The 20696-nt window shown below is 32.4% G+C and overlaps 4 protein-coding genes across 8 annotated transcripts; 1 reads left to right on the top strand and 3 right to left on the bottom strand.

Moving 5' to 3' along the window:
- Positions 1-818: 818 nt before the first annotated feature.
- LOC100800181 (glycerophosphodiester phosphodiesterase GDPD6) lies at positions 819-4862 on the top strand. Its single transcript, XM_003549522.5, has 8 exons — positions 819-991; positions 1406-1584; positions 1773-1956; positions 2105-2179; positions 2823-2932; positions 3377-3595; positions 4187-4342; positions 4554-4862. The coding sequence occupies exons 1-8, from the start codon at positions 976-978 to the stop codon at positions 4779-4781; spliced, it is 1167 nt and encodes a 388-aa protein (XP_003549570.1). The 5' UTR covers positions 819-975; the 3' UTR covers positions 4782-4862.
- A 1947-nt stretch (positions 4863-6809) lies between these two features.
- On the bottom strand, positions 6810-9128 carry LOC102661137 (putative FBD-associated F-box protein At5g56820). 5 transcript variants are annotated; one of them, XR_003265135.2, is made up of 3 exons: positions 8236-9128; positions 7955-8127; positions 6810-7279 (listed from the first exon to the last, which is right to left on the bottom strand). XR_003265135.2 is itself a non-coding variant. In XM_026126323.2 (2 exons), exon 1 carries the CDS (start codon positions 9122-9124, stop codon positions 8267-8269), a length of 858 nt encoding a protein of 285 aa, XP_025982108.1. In that variant the 5' UTR covers positions 9125-9128; the 3' UTR covers positions 6810-7279; positions 8236-8266. The 5 variants fall into 5 exon arrangements, 1 of the variants encoding a protein (XP_025982108.1); XR_003265134.2 differs by having other exon boundaries at positions 7966-8127; XR_003265136.2 differs by having other exon boundaries at positions 7966-8081.
- A 1465-nt stretch (positions 9129-10593) lies between these two features.
- On the bottom strand, positions 10594-13941 carry LOC100808364 (replication protein A 70 kDa DNA-binding subunit B). Its single transcript, XM_006600518.4, has 12 exons — positions 13710-13941; positions 13473-13619; positions 13185-13388; positions 12869-13046; positions 12506-12776; positions 12330-12432; positions 12002-12126; positions 11843-11921; positions 11610-11754; positions 11296-11456; positions 11093-11213; positions 10594-11006 (listed from the first exon to the last, which is right to left on the bottom strand). The coding sequence occupies exons 1-12, from the start codon at positions 13838-13840 to the stop codon at positions 10812-10814; spliced, it is 1860 nt and encodes a 619-aa protein (XP_006600581.1). The 5' UTR covers positions 13841-13941; the 3' UTR covers positions 10594-10811.
- A 2226-nt stretch (positions 13942-16167) lies between these two features.
- Positions 16168-19221, bottom strand: LOC102660994 (uncharacterized). Its single transcript, XM_014769677.3, has 3 exons — positions 18518-19221; positions 17026-17923; positions 16168-16640 (listed from the first exon to the last, which is right to left on the bottom strand). Exons 2-3 carry the CDS (start codon positions 17862-17864, stop codon positions 16463-16465), a joined length of 1017 nt encoding a protein of 338 aa, XP_014625163.1. The 5' UTR covers positions 17865-17923; positions 18518-19221; the 3' UTR covers positions 16168-16462.
- Positions 19222-20696: the final 1475 nt, after the last annotated feature.

The raw sequence follows: 20696 nt of genomic DNA, 5'->3' as shown, positions 1-20696 counted from the left end.
CTTAATATATTAGATAAAATAAAATAAAATAGGAGGATCATACCAAGATTAAAAAATAAGACGTGGAAAAAAATATAGACTAGCCCAAATAAAAAAAACATGGATGGAATAAACAAAATATTGTTAGTGATGATATAGATTGGTGTATGTATTTTAAGTTGTAAGTGTAACTAGTCGATAACTCATACGTAAGGATCGCATTAATATTTTGTTGTTGGTAGTGAAATGTTATCTAATAGGGTGATTACTTTGATAGGATCGAAAATTTAAATTTTGAAATCAATTTGCAAAAGAAAACAAATTTGGTAAAAAGAGCAAAAAAAGCTATAAAAAAAAAAAGGACAGCTATCAAAAATTGAGATGAGGTTAATAAAGTAAATTTGCTTGTACATTACTTTATTATTTAATAATAATAATAATAATTCAAATTTTGAAATCAATTTGCAATTTGTAGACAAATTTTGTAGAATTACCAAAATGTTATAAAAAGGACAGCTATAAAAAAATGGAGATGAGGTTAATAAAGTAAATTTGCCTATGCATTGCTTTATTATTTAATAATAATAATAATTTAAAATTTGAAATCAATTTGTAAAAGAAGACAAATTTTGTAAAAAGACCAAAAAGTTATAAAAAGGACAGGTGTCAAAATTATAAAAATAATAATTAATAACAATGTTATTTATTATTATTATTATTATTATATTTTGTAGATTTAGATTTAGATGTTACGAAAGAATCTTCCAATGCGGAGAACATTCGTAGAGTCCAGCATAAGCATTTCGGCGCCAATCATAAAGCCTCTGTCTGAGTCTGACCAATAATTTTAACATTTTTCATTCGTTCTTAGGATAAAATTAAAATCGTTCACACCAACAGGAAACACTATTTAAGTTGAAACCATATTGGACTTAGAAACGATTAAGTGAGCAACACAACACAACCACACCCATCATTATCTCCTTCTCCATCTCCATGGCTTCCTTACCCAGTAAGGCCTTTTTTACTTTTCAGAATCCCTTCACCTTTTTCTTTTTCCTCCGCATTCTCTTTTTTTCGTTTTTGTCGATCTGAGCGAGAGTCACCGAAAATTTCTGTGTATATGATCTGGAATTGTTGTTGTTTCTTAATTAATCAACGACCCTTTGTCATTTACTTGCATAATGGATCTTGTGCCACGGTAGATTTTTATGTCAGAAATTCATGCTTCAGTTTCACCATTCATTTTAGTCAACATTCAAATTTACCATAATATCCATACCATTTGTCTTCAATTGTATTTTTTCTCCACTTGGGATGTATGCCTTTCATGTTTGTGTGAAAATTATTGTTTTTGCTGCAGTTTTCCTAGCTAGATACTAGTATTTTTTTTTTAACTTGGTGCAATGAATCTGAACTTGAACAGGTTTTGCTCCTTTTGTATTTCTATTGCTTGTAATTGGGAGCAATGCAAGGACTTTGTATCCACTTCCCAGCAAAGGTGGTAATGGGAGTAGGAAGCCCCTACAAACTTTTCGCCCTTATAACATTGCTCATCGCGGTTCAAACGGAGAGCTTCCTGAAGAAACGCGTCCTGCATACTTGGTGAAAGGAATCTTTTTGCAAAACTACATTTTTTTTTCTGATTTGGAAATTGACTAAAATTGTTTTTTCATCAAATGCAATCATGCTACAATTATGCACAAACTATTATTAGGCAAAATGTAGATGACATGATGAATATCATTGTCATCTTTGGCTTATGCTTTCTCAAAAACGAATCTTTCTTGCAGAGAGCTATTGAGGAGGGTGCAGACTTCATTGAAACTGATGTCTTATCTTCCAAAGATGGTGTTCTTATATGTTTCCATGATGTTACCCTTGATGATACTACTGACATTGCAAATCACACAGGGTTTGCTAACCGTAAAAGAACATATGAAGTCCAAGGGATAAACATGACTGGCTTTTTTCCTGGTAGTGTAGCTGAACTTGCTATCCATTGTTCAGCTTCCTTGCAAATTCTCTAATTTTGTTTAAAGTCCTATTTGCCATCTAAACCAATTCGCTTCTTGTTTGAATAATCTAATTTGCCAAAATAAGTTTACTTGTTTGCTATTTGCAGTTGATTTCACATTAAAGGAACTAAAGTCATTGAGGGTGAAGCAGAGGTATAGCTTCAGGGACCAACAATTTAATGGTTAGTCCCTCCTTTGCAGTATTATGTGTAATTTTCTTTCGTTTGTTTCACTTGTTCATTCATTGATTCTGAAATATTCAGTTACCACAGTTCACTACCTGATAGTTCTAAAATCATTATAAATATTTTTTTTAATTCATGATAGATTTTGATAAGAAATTGCATAAATACTGAAAATAAGATGGAACTGAAGGAGGGAATCTCCTCTACAATGAAAAATTAGTTCTCAACACACAAAAACAGAGATACTGGAATAGAAGAAATGAAGAAAATGCAGTAAAGAGAATACAACCAGAGCTCAAACACAGACTATGCCTATGCCCTCCCTGGCCTAAGCCACCAAATCCTCTCCAAAATTCTATTGTCCTCTCCACCATTTTCCACCCTCTCCTTGTTCACTTTTCCTTTCCTCCCCCATCCTTGCAATATTTTTTCCTCTTCAATATCTTGCTGCCAACTGTGCATTCTGTTACATTAGTCCCCTACACACAGAAGAGTGGAACTAATTTTCTTTTTCATTTTTTGGGAAGCTGGCTGCTGATGACTTGCTTTTTCTCTTGTGATTACTACATGAAACTAATATTGCTTTAGCACACATTAAAAGTACCCATTAGTCTAACTTTATACTTGGAATCTATTTCAGGAAAATTTCAAATCATCACTTTTGAAGAGTTCATTACCATAGCACAGGATGCACCCAGAGTTGTTGGAATATATCCAGAGATAAAAAATCCAGTATTTATCAATCAACAAGTGAGTATTTCTTTCTAGAATCCAACAAATGCTTACATGTTAGGAGAGGAGGGATTTGTAGCAACAAAGATAAGTTGTTCCAAAAGGCATAACTGTTGATATATAATTCATCTAACTGAAGAATACAGTAGAATCCATCATTCTTATTGTACATATGTATTTGATGGTTAGTGCTGGACTGCTCGTGATATTGTGCACTCAATGAAATAAATTCCCATCTTTAAATTAATGCTAATGAGTATTACAGGAGGTGAGGTGAGATTATGTTGTTGCAAATTTCTAAGGAGCAAATTGCATTAAGAATTCTTATACCCTGTTAGAATGTTTTATGAAAAATCTTACAATTTCATGCTTGATAATTTGGTCTTAATAGTAATATGTTTTAGTCAAGATCTTTTAGAGGTTTTGTCTCCTTTCTGTTCATTAAGTTGATACAATCAACAGGTTAAATGGTCACATGGCAAAAGATTTGAGGACAAGTTTGTGGAGACACTTCAGAAATATGGGTACAAGGGTTCCTACCTGTCAAAAGATTGGTTGAGACAACCTGTATTTATTCAGTCATTTGCTCCAACTTCACTCGTGTATATATCAAACAAAACGGACTTGCCCAAGATTTTCTTAATTGATGATGTTATTGTTCCAACGCAAGACACTAATCAGGTGTGTAATACATTTTACCCCTGATGTCTAAGCCACTTTAGGATTATTGAACTTTTTGGCACAAAATGTTTTTCATTTTTAATGGAGTTTTTTATACTTGTGAAGTTAATAATTTATATCCTGATGGTACATCTTCTGATCTTCCGACCTTAAAAAGTATTACACTACAAAGAGAAAGCATAAGTAGTCCCAACAGTGCAGCTTTATACTTGTCATGCATGGAGAATAGTGAACATTTTTCTTTCTTGTTGTATAAATGGAGGAATGTAAATGAAGAATGTATTCAGACTTCGCATTCTTTCCAAATACCTTCTCAACTCTCACTCTACTATTTTTCAGCTTTCCACTGTCATTCTTGCCAGCACACTCAATGCTGGTTTCCTTAAAAAAAAATGTTGAAATTGGAAAAATCCCTGCCCTTGGAGATTATCCATTCCTACTTGACTGAACCTCGGCGATCCTTAGATCTTAGCAGCATTTATGTAATTTATGCTTTTTCAAAAGTAATACTGTCTCCATTTTATGTTACAATGCTGTTTCCATTGTCTATTCCAAAGCCTAACAAAATAGTACTGTGATGACAATGTGCAGTCATTTTGGGAGATTACATCTGATGAATACCTAGACTACATAAAGCAATATGTTGTGGGAATTGGACCTTGGAAGGACACAGTGGTACCTGTGGTAGAAAATTATATGACAAATCCTACTAATCTTGTTGCCAGGGCACATGCTCATAACCTGCAGGTGCAGTTCTTGTTTAAAGCTTATTTTCTTCCTTAAGATTTCATGGATTTGATAATTTTTGGAAGATTGAACGAATTTATTCTTGATTTTGTTGTCTTATATGTTTTGTGCGAATCTGTTTGACATTTGCCCTCTTTAATCTATTCCATTGTCTTTCATTAATGGTTTTAGAGTCAAATAAATGACAATAGAATTGCTAATATTGGTGCAGGTGCATCCATATACTTACCGAAATGAGTTCCCATTTTTGCACTTCAACTTCAGTCAAGATCCGTATATGGAGTATGATTACTGGATCAACAAGATAGGCGTTGATGGTCTCTTTACAGACTTCACTGGTAGTCTTCATCGTTATCAGGAATGGACCTCTAACCATAAAGATGATGATGACAAGAATCTATTGCATAAAATTGCTTTGTTAGTCTCCTCTTATGAATGATCATCTTGAGAATACATATGGCAATAAGTGTTTGGATTAATTTATTGTGCTCAAAAAATGCTTATAATAATATTTACCGGAGAGCTTTTGAGTTTTGACCGAGGACATGTTTGAGTAAATTTTTTTAGAAATACTTCTAGGAGAAGAAAATAAGAAGAAAAAAATAAAATGAGTTTTTTCCTAAGCTTAAATGAGTTTTTTATTAGTTAATTAGTAGTTAATTTGTAGATGTCTTCTCATATTTTAGAGAAGTTATATGAGGAAATTTCTATAAATTAATTAATTAATGATTAGCTAATGAAAAACTCACTTGGTGAAAAAATTCATTTTCTTTTTCTCTTCTTATTTTTCTGTGAGAAGTGTTTTTAGAAAAATGCATCCAAACAGAAATATTAAGCAAAATAAAAATCACCAATTATAGTGAATGGACCAAGTGTTGAAACTAAAGGGTAAGTTTAAAACGCAAAAGTAATGCAAGTATAGGAACTAAAACAATAATGCCCCAACTCACGTGGTAAAGCTTGTACTTGGATGGATTTTCACGATAATGCCCCCACCCACATGTCAACATTTAACCTTCGTACTCTGCTGAATCTTGAAAAGTTTTGGTATGGAACATTTATCTACTTATTTTATAAAAAAAAAAAGGTTTTAACTAATATATCACATGAAAACTCAGCAAAGCAAACCAAAATCTTAATAATTATATTTTGTCCAAGATTAGACTGAAATTTAAGCATATGCTGCATACATCAAAAAAAGCATGTTGCTACAGTGGCAATGTCTTAAAAAAGTTTCAACCACTCACAACGCAATTTGTTAACAAGATCTATACTATTTTGGACATGCTTGTGAGCCCGTTACATTCAAGTTGCATGAATTTTGAGGTGTCATTTGTGAGAAGTAACAATTGGTTGCTGCTATATGCACCCAGCACAATTGTTGATACATCCAGCAACTGCTGTTTTGCAACACTATGGATTGATTGACGCTCTAACCAACTTAACTAATAAATAAATTATGTTATAAAATAATTAATGTATATTTAATACACATGTAAATTTAGATAATAAATTTTGTGATAATTAATTTTGATCTAATAATTAATTTGTTTATATATATAAATTGTAAATAAAAATTATATGTTTATTAAGATAAATCTACTAATATATTTTTTGACCTTATTATAATTGATTTTGATCTAATAATATATTTTTTTTACATATATAAATTTTAAATAAAAAACAGTTTTCATAAAAATTCATATATGTAAATATATTAATTATTATATCAAAATTAATTGTTACAAAATTTATTATCTAAATTTACATATGCATTAAATATACATTAGAAATTTTAATATTATATATAATGACATTAATTATTTTATTCGATTCCTACTTTAGCCATTAATTTGTAAGCCACGGATGATCCAATTACGGATTGTCCAATCCGTATCAGTTTTACGAAAGGATAAAATGAGAATTCTGCACATTATGCTTGGTGTACCAACTATTTGCATGGCGCGTGTGGCAACACCCGTAACACTTTGTTATTTTTGCTTGAACGGCTGTTTGAGGGGTCTCAAACATTAAAACAAGCACACTAGTATTTGCCATTTTAACTTCAACAGACAGATTGAAACATCACTCGGACACTCAGTAGTCATTAAGAACGATAGAACTTACAAACCACAGTGCCATCAATTTATCCCTACTGATTCACACAAAATCGACTACATTAATGTTAGAAATGTGTGATTGCTCTGTCAATCAGTTGTTTCAAGCGTCTCAAACAAAAGCCAAAGCTAATAACACACATGTTTCCTTGTCTATTAGAGCTATTATAAGACAACATCCTTGACTGCTGCTAGTACAAAAGGAGGTGCAACCTTTAGCAGTGTTGATACTAATATACCAACTTCACAATAAATTTCCACCACTGAAGCATAACTTTTACATGTTAAGCGTATGAATATCACGGCTAAAGAATAAGTTAAGAATGAATATGGAGAGCGGGGAGAGTGTCTGCGAATAAAGGTTCCTCATTAGTATAATAGAGGTGATGTGCTATAAGCTGTAATCATGAAACTCTTGAGCTTGCCCAATTTTACACAGAAATCTAAGATTACAGTCATGAGATATCTAATGTTATAAAGCCTATTCTGCTTACCACTTACAGTATTGTTATTTTGAGCTAATTGAGATTCCATATGTAATAGGCAATTTACAAAATAAGAGCAAAAAAAAAAAAGCTCCCATGAAAGGCTATTACAGCTAGAGCCTAGAAGATTGCCAAAGAAAAAACAATAGTAACAAATATGACCCCAGATTAAGAATAATAAGTCAACTCCTCTTTGCATTGACACATACTCCATTGCAGAAAACATAAGTTCTTTGTTAAGACACAAGCAAAACATCTCGTAATCCTCTAAAAGGTAAAGCTGTGGAAGTTAGCTGGAAGCCATCTTCAATCAAATTGGATTTTACTCTAAGCACCTGCAATGTAAAACATATGATCAGTAATTGATTTCAACGTGGCTAAAAAAATATACCATAACATTCTCTCTACAGGCCATTGAAGAACAATACTCTAGCATATGATCCATATTTGTCCATCACAAGGACTAAAATTAGACAACTATGAATTTTCAGTGATGGTATATACCACTTTTCTGTATAAAATGCAACTAGATTCAAGGATGATGATAGGATGGAATAAAGTGGAAGGGATTGCTTACCATTGCATAGCCTTAGGTCTTCCCCCACCCTTTTTTACTACAATAAATTTTATATTTGATTGGCTTTTCTCATTAGATATTCTTTTAGTCTCCTCATATATGGCCAATCCATTTTCACAAAGCTTTAACATCAGACCCAAGACAAGTGTCAAATGGGAGGAAGTCCACAACCAACTTGAAACTTTGTTGGATCTTCTATGATATAGATGCCACTAAAGCTTTATAGTTAGACCTAAGTTGGATCAAGTATCTTAGTTCGTTGAGTTTTCTTAAACACCAAACGGTTCTGAGTAATTGCTTCTCAAGTAATTTTGAGCTTAGAAAGAAATACTATTTGCATTCCATAAAGCAATATGACAAATAATCCGTGTGTTAATGTTCAGCATTTATGATAAGTGCTACAAGAAAACTATAAGAGGTTTCATTTGTATACCATTTCCATACCTTCCCATCCAAAGAAAACAAATCCAGGAGATCCACCAAATAAATAAGCCATGACATTGGTAGGTATAACATAGGAGGAAGAAGGTTTGTCCATGTTTAACCCGAAGGTCTGCACTCTAGTGAAAGGGGAAGACCGACCATTCAGTAGATCAGAAAACATAGCTAGAACCCAGGAAATATCCAAGAGACACAAGAATTTAGTTCAAAGCACATTAAGGTAGCAACTATTAATCAAAGTACTCAACCCAATTGACAAAGAGTTATGCTTACTTCAATGATTTCAAACGATAAGGATACAATGTCATGGAAGAGAAAAACCAGCATCTGCGGCCAAATAGTCCATAGCAATATCCACTCTCTCCAGGAAGGAAAGATTCAACTCAATGAAAAAATCATAAAGATCAGTGTCACGGTAGCTAAAAGATTGTAGCTTTGCCGCGAAAAGCTCGACGACACAGTCAGAACCAAACACTTCATCCACTCTCATTCCCTTGATGCTGAAGTCCACAAGGTGGGGGGCAAAGATTTTGAACCTCCTAAACCTGCCATAGTACTGACAATCATGTAGAAACAAACACCTCAAACTAACACAGCCCCTGAAAAGATCAAGCTCCTCTTCCTCCCCGCACTCGAACCGACAATCGAAAAGGCACAATCTTTCGAGAGAAACGAAATCAAAGGTTGTTGGGGTCTCGGTGGATATGTCTGCAAACTTGAGGGTGGTGAGGGATTGACAGATAGAGAGTTGAGGAAGCTTCTCTACGACGCATTCAGTGAGGATGCTGAGAATCTGGATGCTGGTGGAGATGGTGGGTGTGAGGGTAACATAGTCAATGATGGAATCTACAACATGCCCATCATCATCGAGTTCATCGTGGCACGTGAAGTTGAGGGCGTGGACGTTGGTGGAAGCGTCTCTGAGGGAGAGGAAGTGGTCGACGAAAGAGTGGAAAAGGAGAGGGTCGTGGAACTTGAGGACTGGGAGGGAAGTCCAAAGGTAAATGAATCGCTTACTCAAAACGCTCGTTTGAACCGCAGAAACTGCGTCCAGAAAGTAAAGTACGCGGTCGATGATGTCGTCCGGTAAGTTGCTGAGCCTGTCTCCTTCTTGTTCTTGCTCTTGCTGTCGTTTTCTTTGCAAACTTTGAAAAATCTTCATTTTCAATTTCACTTAGATCCTTCATTTTTTCTTGATTTAAACGTTAACCCTAATTTTTTTTTCTTTCCTTTTACTTTCCTTTCTAAATCACAAATGTCTGAAAGGAAAACAGATGAAAAAATTATGATGATTTTTCTTTATTTTTATACTAGTACATATATTTAGTGCGATTAACAAAATTATTATTATTTTTATTTGAAGTCCACGAAATGCAATTTTTAATTTGTATGTAACAAAACATTATTAAATTTGTATAGTCATATTAAAAATATTGGATATATGAATCATATTTATGAAATTGTTTATTAGTAATAAGATCTTGTAATTACTAATTTGAATTAAAGTATTTTTTAATTTCAAAAAAAATTCTATAATAATTTTAAAGTTTAAAATTTCAAAACTCAACTGTAAAATATTTAAATAATTACTCACAAAAAAATTAAATAATTAAAATTAATAAATAAAATTTTATTATTTAATTACTAATTTATTTTTTTAATATTTTTTCTATCTTTAATGGTATTCAAAACCTTTTCTTTTCTTTCTAAATCGCAAATGTCTAAAGGAAAATAGAGAGGAAAAGTTACAGTGACTTTATTTTTATATAAATAATCCCAATTTAATAAAAAAGACAAGAAAGAAAAAATTATTGTCCTTCAAATTTATTGAATCCACTTTCGTCTTAAGAAAAACTTTCTAGAATTTCTTCTTCTTTGTCTTCTTTCAGTTTGCCGATGCTATTTACTCATCTTAAATATCCTTTTTTACCACCAACTATCCAACTACTCTCTCAATGCTCCCTTCATGTGCTATAATTTTATTTTTCTTTTCCACAACTTTTATTCTTGCATGTTGCGCCAATTTCATTCCCACAATTTTATTCATCTTATCGCCAATTTCATTCTCTCAATGCCACTTCATGAGTAAATCTCATTCATATTACCATCGATTTCCTGCAAGTTACTCACGATAAAGGTGCTCTTTTAGTGACTCTTGGGTTGTTTAGGTGTACCATTTTTTGAGACTTTGGTGTGGATTGTTATGTTTATACCTACCTAGACACATTTGTAAAAAAATTTAACAAACTAACATTAAAGAGATTTTAGTAATTATAATAATAAAAATTTTAAAAAAGTCAACTAATTTTTATTTTCCTAGACATATAAATAAGTTATTTTCAACAATTTTTTATAGTTAATCAACCATATTTTTATAAAGTACCCGGGAATAACAAGTTAATTTTTTGAAAAAATCTAATTTAAATTTCCTAAATCATTTTTTTAAATAAAAAGGATATAGATAAACAAATCAAAAGTTATTAGAAAATAAACTTTAATTTCCTTTTTAAAATTATAATAGACTATATTATAAATTCTAAAAAATTGTTTAATCAGTAATATTAACAATTTTCTATAAATGATATTATAATCTTGAAAGAAAAATCGCATCCAAACATAGGAGCCCAAATCTTGAAAGAAAAATCACTTTCATTGAGGCAAAGCTTTTTGAGGAATCACTGATGACATAATGGAAAATCAGTAACCATGTGGATGGCAAAGATATTCTATAAAACTCGGCAAAATGTATAATATAAGCCACCTAGGGAATTAATTAATAATTACAACCGGTAACATACTAAACAACCGTTAGCAAAAAAATGTAGAAACTGTGAATCCGCATATCCATCTTATGCTCTCATCTTTGATAAATCTTCCAGCAGAAACCTTGACTCAGCAGCGAAGTCAACAGGAACAACTGCCCGAACTGTTATCCTTTGTCTCTTCTCGCCATTATACTCGTTCGGAGTAACACTTACCCGAAAAAGATGTTGAGCCCAAGTAGCTTCCTTCAATGTCATCTGATAAGGATTAACTTCTCCCTCCTGAAATAGACAAGGTATTTGGTTTAATATTAAAATAGCAGTTTATCATCGTGCTCCAATAATTAGCGAAGGGTAACTGATGTTACTTGTGATTTAAGGTTATCTAGATCATCAGCAGAGCATCCAATGATCTTCTCAGCTTCCTGATTAAAGGCAGAGATATAAGTCTCAGCGCTTGCATCAGAAACCTTGGCAACCATAATATACCTGAAATGAACAAAGTGAAAAAATCTTAATACCAATATGATCTAGAAAACTGAGATTAAAATTAAAAGTGATAATTTATGACCTTAAACTGCACTGCTCATCGCTTTTCTGGCATCCATCGCACAAATATCCAGAACCAACGCTTTCAGTAACTTTCTTATTGCATGTCTTACAGGCACGATACCACATTGCCTGATCAGGCTTTATGAAGCTTATATGTCCTCTAAGACTGAAAAATGCGGGCTGCCCAAAGCAACATAAGAGACTACAAGTTAAACTAGAAACTAATGAAAATCCATTGAAATTTCTAAGAGTTCCAATGAATGTTTATATCAAACAAGCAGATGGAATCGTATTAGCAATGCCCAACATTCAGGAAAATTTGCAACCAAATACCTTGCCATCCCCCAATGATGGGTTTGAGGTTATGTCAGAAAGTAAAACACGATCAGTGTACACTGATCTAATCCCATTGTTAGATGTTGGACTTGAACCAGAGCCTACAGAGTCCATTGCAGCATCCTTGCCTTCAAAATCATACCTGTGACCCAGACGAGCATATAAATATATTGTAATAAAAATAAAAATATCATAACAAGAAGACTATAGGCCGATGGATGTTAGTATACCAGCTTCTGAGATTTTTTGCTTCGGGTATGACTGGATTTACCAGAACCACACTTTTGCCTATAGTTGACAAAGAAACACCTGAAACAGATGTTCAAGAATACATGAGCCCCTTGCACCTTTAGTATGCAATACTTACCAAAGCATACACCTTAGCATACCTTGGAAGTCCCCAACCTTGAGAGATTTGATTGCAACAACTGGAGATTTATCAACAATGTCCAGTAACTCTTGTCCTGTGGTAGTTGCAAGTTCATTCCACAAGGACACAACTACTGTCTTCTTGCTGAAATGACAAGCATAGATATTTAATGTTTCACTATACAACAAGTAACAACAAAAACCTTACTCCAGTAGGTGAACTCATGTACATGGTTTACATGACATTGTATTATAACCTAAATATTCAAATATACTGTCATCCCCCAATTCAAAATAATAATTAAAAAAATAGCTAGACATTGTATGTGTGAAGTGGCAAATACTCACGTGTCATCAGCAATAGTAATGTCACGCTTTGGAATACTCTCATTGTCGCTCTTCCTACGAATGGTCATTGTTGAAGACACATTCTTAACAATCCCAATGACATCTGAGATTAAAGCATATACAATCAATAAAAGAATAAACGAACCAAACAATCGGAACATCTAAACAACACTCACCGACAAGCTCGGACTTATTTACATGAGGACCCAGCTGATCAATCTGCACAAAGTTGAACTTCGTTTCGGGAACAAAACTTGCTTCACCGGCTACCTCTTCCACCTCAGAATTCTCATTAAGCGTCATTTCATAATCATTTTGCACGGTTTTGAACTGCTTGTTAGCAACTTTCAAAGTCCCCTTTGAAATGTAGTAAACCCTTCCCAGAATAAATTTGTCATAAAATTTCCTCGCAGCATTATTAAACATGGTTGCCTGAATCTGAGTACCCTGGAAAATTTCAAAACAAAAAAACATCACCCTCCACACATAACAAGCAAGACAACATTCACATTCCAAAACAAATACACAACAATTCTTACATCTTCATCCGTCAATTCGACATTGAAGACACAACCATCACCCCTAGCATTTTTATAGTTACGCATGTTCCCTTTGCTCGTAACGCTAACCTTTATTGTCCAATTACCCTGATAAGGGTTTAAGGAAACAAGAGGACGCACTCTACGCGTCATTGCCATTCGTGCAGCAGGAGCCGAACTAAAAATAAAATAAGAGTAAATGTTAGAATTTATAAACGAAAAAAAAAAAAAGCAAACACATGACCCTAAACAAATGTACAAAGCCCTTAAATCTCAGAACGCAGTGAACAGTATCACAAAAAATAACACTACTCACTTTCCATGTTCGCGTAGAATCTGATTGGCAGATTTTGTCACTACTTGTTTGGGCTTGAGAAGAATCCCAGCAGCAGCAGGACCTTCAGTATTGACTCCACCCTCTACCTTGGACTTCAAAAGAATCCCAGATCCAGATTCCTCACTCTTTATCTCAATTTCAAGCGCAGGAGATACAGGTTCACATTTAGTGACAATGAGGTATCTGCAACAAAAAGTAAATCAGACAACACAAATCAGCTTAAAAGCGGGTATATGAAGCGACATGTGCAACAAAATTGTGACTTACTTGTCCGATTTATTGGGTATTACGTTGACAGTGTAATCAAGGACGCGAATAAGACCTAGGTTTTGAATAGCCCCGGAGAGCACCTGAGAGCACATATCCGAAGAAATCATAGCTTTCAGTTTCGTTTTTCCATCATTAGCAGTAAACCTGTAATATGACAAAACGGTGCAATTAGTTACAGATCTAAAACGGAAAACGGGAAAGCGCAACGAAATGAGAAGGTTTGAGAGGACGAACATGTATTTATTGCCTGTCGCCTTGAGATCGAGAACTTGAACAACGATTTCGGGGAGATCCGATGAGGAATCGGGGCAAGTGTTTGCCAGGAGCATCGAAACGGCGTCAGGGGTTACCGTTTTGGCGGCCATTGAAAGTGTGTAGGGAAGGTTTTGCTTTGGAGAAAACAGAGAGAATGAGAGATAACGAGAGAGTGAGAGTGAAAATGTTTTTGTATAGTGAGGAGTGTGGCGGGAAATGGGAATTGGCTCTGAAATCTTATGTTGTGGGCGTCGTTTTTCAATTCGTGGGTTTCGCGCTTCGTTTTCGCAAACCGTTCGCGCCTTGCGTTTTGCTTTGCTTTTTTAACTATTTTTGGGAAATGCGATTTGCGTTGTTAAGAAAATGAAACTAATATTATATACATCGTAATACATTATTATTTCCCTCGCAAATCAGATCAAATTAATATTAATGATAAACTGACCATAGAAAAATAGGAAGATACATTGTTCCAGGAAAAAGTAAAACGAGTTGAAAATTGAAATCGTGTGATTCTGCTACTATTCTTTTATGAAATTAAATATGTTCCTTTATTAAATTAGAAACAGAATCAACGAAAAAATTCTATTCATACTGTGCCAAAAAAAAAACATTAAGTTACACCTAAAAGAATTTTTTTTTTTTTGGTGAAAGATCAATAACAAATTATTGAATTGCAACAAAATTTATATTAAACCATAATTTTAACCTACTTAATTTTCATCTTTTACATTCTTTCTTTATTTTATATAGGTGCCACATGGTTTTTAAATCATTATGGATTTATGATCATTTGCGAATCCGAATTGACTTAGATGGATCTAAACACTTTGAGGTAGATTATTTATGTATTTGAGTCAAAATTGAATATAATCGACAAAATCGTTCATATACACGTTGGATTACGAATTTAGATTTATAGATTTAATCAAAATCAAACTGAATCGATCAATTTTTTTAGAGTTGTTTGGTCTAGCTTTAATGCTTTTAATTCTGGGACTCCTAATATTGAAACTTCTATTACTTTTAGGTACATTATTATTTATTTCACATTTTTTTCATATTTATTTTTCATGTCATGTTTATAGTATCAATGAATCATATTTTTTTCATTTGTTCAAGCAAATTTGGTTGCAACAAATCTAATTGTAGCAAATTTGGTTGCATTATTGCAAAAAATTAATTTGTAAAAAATAGTTGCGATTCAGACTATGATAGTAAATCTCTTTGAATAATATTTTGTTTTAATGTGTACTAGTCTATTTTATAATATTGTATTGACAATATTAAATGAATCAATTTTACTACTTTCAAGACATTTGACAATATTGTGTTAATTGTATTGGATATTTAAATGAATCATGATATAAAATATTAGTTCTAAGAAAAAAAAAACTTAGATGGATAATTTGTCAGTCCGAACCGAACCAAATTGTTCATGAATGGGTTGGGTTTCAAAAAAAAATTATGAAAATCCAACCGAACAAAATTGATCAAATTTAATTAAGTTGAGTCTAGAATTTGACCAAAATTAACCCACAAACACCCCTAAAAACCATGTTGACTCGTTAAAATAAGTTTGCTTCCAATTTTTCAAAGTCATTTTCTGTTTTTAAAAAATAAAAAAGATTATTTCATAAGATTAATTTTTGACATATGTTTTCAATCCTTTCAAATGCATTTCTTAATTTTAATTTTAATTTATTTAATAACCATAAAAAAATCTTTCTCAACTATATCAAACAACCATATATTTGATTTTCTTAATCATTTTCTTTTCATCTATATCTTTTTGTCTTTATTTTTAAATTGAATTTTAATGTTTATAAAAATGTAAATAATTAAAAAAACTTTCTATCACAATATAAATCTAAAATATAATTTATGGGTAAATATTATTTTTTTAAATTATACTTGATTTCTGGGTCCGTTTGAGTTGTTAAAAATATATGTGATATTAGACATGACAAGAAAAAACAGCATAGGACAATGATACAAGTTATTGGATAATTTTTTATTTTATACATCGTGTAACAAATAATGGATAACACAAGTAAAATAATATAAAATTTACTAAAATAATTAATATTAATTATCTTAATATAATGTATATTAAATTTAATGTGTTTATGGAAATAAAAAAAGAGAGATTAGAATAAAAAAATCGATATTTTCTTCTTAAAATAATTACATTGGTTAGTTTTTTTTCGGTTTTTAAAAAAATAAAAATAGAAATATATGCGTCTATTTAATACCTACTTAGAAAATAAAATCAAAGAGAAGTGTAAGCTTAATATGCATAGATATGCGATAGGAATATTAACAAGGTGTTTGGAGTTTGGAGTGGTTCAGTCCACCAATCATTTCTTATTTCAATTATCACAAATTTGTGAACTAGGAAAGTAAATCTAGGTGCACCCTACATGGGAGATAACAAGCTTGCAATGAAATACCAAGCGAATTACCTGTTATTCCTTTGTTAACCTGTTAATAGCACCATTAAACTGACAACCAATCATACAAAGTAAATCATATTTTTTCTCTCTGATCTCAAAACTGGGATTTTTGCAGAAGAAACATGACAAATAAAAGTATAATTAAAACTATCTGACTAGAGCTACTCTGCTATGTAGATTATGCATGATACTGACTTAATAAGACATAGAAATAGGTAACGGTTATGCCAAAAGACAAAGAGATTCTGATGTAATATAATGATCTCCTAATGTGTCCTAATTACAGCACGTAAAGCACGAAAAGCAATTCAGCCATTTATTTGGTGCATTTGTGGATGATTTCGGGGCCTGATCAGCTGCATTTGGTGTTTCATCTTCCTCTGACTGCTTCTGTTGATTTTGCTTCTCTCCAGCAGCACCCTTGGATGAAACACTTTTATCTCGACCTTTCGACCTTCACATTAATCAAAGCAAAAAAAAAGGTCACTATCAACAAACATGCATCATCCATCATCCGAAAAATTATTTTTCGAGATTATCTGGTTCCAACCACATTTTTTTAATTTATCAAAATAGTTAATAATATGTAACACGACTATTAATTAGTTGAAACCATATGATCCTCGATCATATAAAAATTTCTTCCATTTATTTGAAGTTGATTATTCGTGTATTAAGTAATTAACATAGCTCCTAAGTAGAGTAGAAGCATGCATTATACACATAACAAAGTTTTTTTTTTTTTTTATTGACAAATGTTAGTTATTAAGTGATAATTTTTTGTAGAAGCATATATTATACACATAATAAAAATAAAGTAGTTAGTGATGAAAGCTTACGATTGAAACGAGTAGGAATTGGTGCTGCCATTTGATTGGCGACAGGAATTGGAAGCCTTATCATCCCCTTTACCAACATTCTCTGTGGTTCGACTACTTTCCATTATAACCTCTCTCATAGTCTCAGCAGCTTTTGCTTCAGTAGCTTTCGAACTTTTTTCGTGTAGCAATTGTAGTTCATAAGTTATTTTGCTGATATCATTGAATTTGTTCTCTGCTGGTGGAGCATCTGGCTGCTGAGTTGGTGGTGAAGCGTTTATTATAGGCTGATGATCATGCATGGACACATCACCAGACTTATCCAACTCACCGGATTTAAAACAAACCAATTCACTTGAGAAGCTCATGTTTCCCATGTGAATGCTGAACAGTGATTCATTAGAGGCAGTGCTCCATTCCACTGTGGAGTTTGCGTTGCTTTTAGAGAAGACATGGGATGGAAAAACGTACTGAGGAGAGGTTCCTGATTCACCCGGACGCTCCATCACTTGCACCGGAGGGTTTTGTATTTCTGATGATCCTTGGTTGTCTTCCGTTACTGCCACCTCACCATGTTCATGTTTTGGAATAATAGAACTATTTTGAACATCATCATCTTCACCAGATTTTGTTGGTGTATGTGATTCAACGTTTGTGGGGATAGTCTCACATTTAGATGATTTGTTCTGTGATGATTCTGATGCATCAGAAGGGTTTTGGGATGGTGGTGTTGATGATGAAGGATGAGCTTTGTCGTCCAAATGGCTATTATTTGTGATTTCATGTTCTTGTTCCTTTGATTGAGATGTCTGATGCAAATCATGTTTACCTGTTTCTTTGTTATCACCTCCAGTTTCCATCAGCCAGCAACGTCAAATGATACAAGGTCCAGGTTTTGTATAATGGAAAATTTAGTAAGCTGTAAAACCAAAATCTAAAATGAAAATTAACATCAAAATATCATAGGTGTTTTTCTATTCAAAAACCTAAAGAAACAATGATTTGCTTCAAGTAAACTAAAGGAGATAAACAACAGAAAGAGAATGAAGGTAAATATTAATTGAAAACACACAAAGACATGGAAGGTAAAATTTGTTATTTGTCTCAAACACATAATTAAAGACATGCACACAACTTCAAATTAAATTCAATTTCAAGACAAATAAGGAATACCTGGTTAATTTCTCATCAACCTGTCTATAAAATTAAACATTAAAACATGCCAATTAATTCAACGTGCTATTTGGTTTATAAAACATCCAAATTAATGGACAGAGACAACATAATCAAACCAGTCTTTGCCTTATCATGCTATATATTATATATGTATATATACGTATCAAAGGCAAAATCCCCAAGAAAACCAATACGTACTATACACAATGATTGAAATTCAATCGACATGGTGGTGAAGATAGCAGAACAAATCCCATTTACTCGCAGAAAGTTAAAAATGCAAAAGAAAAAAAAATTCCAAAAAATTAAAGTCAAAATGTGTAGAGGAAATGAGTACATGAAAAGGCCATGCGTTCGAAAGATCAAATATCCAAAGAGACTGCCGAGATCAGGCCCCTGCTGAAATCAACAAAGATATGGCCAAAAAATCAGCAGTCCCATTCCCTTCAAGGACTAACACAGACAAATTATTAAAGTCTGTCAAGAAAATTGGCAGAAATTAAGTTATATCGAACACGACAGATAGAAAAAGAAAGTGATGAATTGGAACGAAGGAACAAAAAAAAGGGTTAAATAAAACTTATGGTATTGCACGAGTTTAGGGGTTAAATATTCTCTCATGTTTGTCTAGTAACAACTAACGAACTTAGGCTGCCAATATGTCATTATGCCAACTTTTAACTCTGTCATCTTACCCTCTAGGTACCGTGCATGACGTGGCTTATTCCTTATATGATAATCATGATACTCTGAAATAAGCAAAACATTTCATTCCCATAGGTTTCTAAAATAAGCAAAACAAAAGTGACAACATTATGCGTGTAATTAACGGACTTCATTGTCTAGTTATAATTATGTGTTAACGTTTTCAATCATGAACCACACCTTTTAGCGGGCGTGCAAAGTTTTTTACTTCAAGTGCATCCAAAGCTTAAAATTTCTTTCTTAATTCATGGCTTTAGTGGGGAAAAAGTGTCTCTCCATATATATCACGGAAATTATACATAATACAAAAAAAAAAAAAACAATAGTATGAATGGTTTACTTAACGAAATGTGCTTGGTTTTGATTGGTAAAATGGCAAGTTAAAATTAAAAGAACAAATAGGCTTTAATGGAAATCACTTTTAGATTATTGGTCACAAACCTTTTTCATACTATCAATAATTTCAAACCTTTAGAGTTGAACTTATGCGTGAGAATTTGCTAGGGTATATTTGATTTTAGGTTGAAAAATTCATTGACTTTAAAATTGATTGGAAATAATTTTTCACATATTTGATTTTTTATATTAAAGATAAGCCCTTAGTTGATTTCAGGTCTAAAATTAATTATGAGTTAAAATAATTTAAAATAATTTTTACATTTAGATAGAAAATTATACAGTTGAATTCACACAACTACTTTTATAATAAAAAATTATAAATCACATGACTTCAAAATAAATTTTAACCAAAGTCAATTGTATTCACAATCAATTTTATCGACGCTTATTCAAATACGAACTGTGAATTTAGTTTGAAATTTTTTAATTTGTAAGATATTCATTTTTATTCAGGGGATTTGATTGTGAAAATAATTATACTTAAGTATTACTTATTTATGTTTTGTAAAGTACTCCACTTCTTTTTTTTTTTTATATAGTTTTTCTTAGCATGAGAGATATTCTATGATGCCTTTTCTCAACTTTTAACAACTTATATGCCTAATGATACAAAATATTGGTGAAAAATAATTTTGTTCACCATTGTTTCTTCTAAAATTAATTGAATTTAACAATGCAGTAGAAGAATACTTTCAGAGTACAACCAAATGAAATTGAATTCAAAAAATGCGTCTAATATGTGCGTGAAGGAAGTAGCAATACAAATGAAAGAAAAAAATCAGAAACTCAAACTTCAGTCCTCCACTTCCTCCAAAACAATAAATAAATAAGGGAATAAACTTGAAACTCCAGCCGAGCCTGTAACTGAGTATTGACCACATTCGAAGTTTCTAGTCCTCAATTTTGTGGTTCTACCACTCTAAGTCCTCTCTTTGCTGGATCACATATTAGTTCCTACATGTTAATCCTTGAAAACTAGGTTCAGTTAATCAAAACCAGCTGACTCAAGTTGATAAAACCAAATACTAAGAAATATCACATGTTTTTTTTCTTTTCAGACAAGAATGTAAGACTTAAAGGGTTGCCTGCCTCCATTTTATTTGGCTCTATCCGACATGCAAAATCTCTTGTTTTCTAAATTAATTAATAATAAACAACCTCAGAGTAACTACCTCCATATCCATATCTTTAATAATTTCCATTTTTATTTATTTTTTTGAAAGTGATTTTCTATTATCTACACACTTACAGTTATTTCAAGTTTTTAACAAAAAACATGATTTTATATTCCACGATCAGCTGGTCAAGCAAAGGCACGTTTTTGGAGATTTGCTACATTAAATTAATTTCAACAGCAAAATATTTAAGATCTATTGGCACATTTTCTACTTCCAATAATGGGAATGGAGTGT

This window comes from Glycine max, chromosome 17 (genome assembly GCF_000004515.6).
Source record: "Glycine max cultivar Williams 82 chromosome 17, Glycine_max_v4.0, whole genome shotgun sequence".
Lineage (NCBI taxonomy): Eukaryota > Viridiplantae > Streptophyta > Magnoliopsida > Fabales > Fabaceae > Glycine > Glycine max.
The sequence above is the reverse complement of the archived record's forward strand: the minus strand, read 5'-3'. Positions and strand labels throughout refer to the sequence as shown.

Bases quoted from the DNA above. Each gene is read 5' to 3' on its own strand.
- LOC102661137 (XM_026126323.2), bottom strand. From the start codon at position 9,124: ATGAAGATTTTTCAAAGTTTGCAAAGAAAACGACAGCAAGAGCAAGAA.
- LOC100800181 (XM_003549522.5), top strand. The intron at 1,585-1,772 runs GTGAAAGGAATC...TCTTTCTTGCAG, and splicing joins AAACGCGTCCTGCATACTTG to AGAGCTATTGAGGAGGGTGC. The intron at 3,596-4,186 runs GTGTGTAATACA...GACAATGTGCAG, and splicing joins CAACGCAAGACACTAATCAG to TCATTTTGGGAGATTACATC.
- LOC100808364 (XM_006600518.4), bottom strand. From the start codon at position 13,840: ATGGCCGCCAAAACGGTAACCCCTGACGCCGTTTCGATGCTCCTGGCA. The intron at 12,433-12,505 runs GTGAGTGTTGTT...CTTTAATCTCAG, and splicing joins AAATAAGTCCGAGCTTGTCG to ATGTCATTGGGATTGTTAAG. The intron at 11,007-11,092 runs GTAACATCAGTT...TGTCTATTTCAG, and splicing joins TAGATAACCTTAAATCACAA to GAGGGAGAAGTTAATCCTTA.
- LOC102660994 (XM_014769677.3), bottom strand. From the start codon at position 17,864: ATGGAAACTGGAGGTGATAACAAAGAAACAGGTAAACATGATTTGCAT. The intron at 16,641-17,025 runs GTAAGCTTTCAT...ATTAATGTGAAG, and splicing joins AATTCCTACTCGTTTCAATC to GTCGAAAGGTCGAGATAAAA.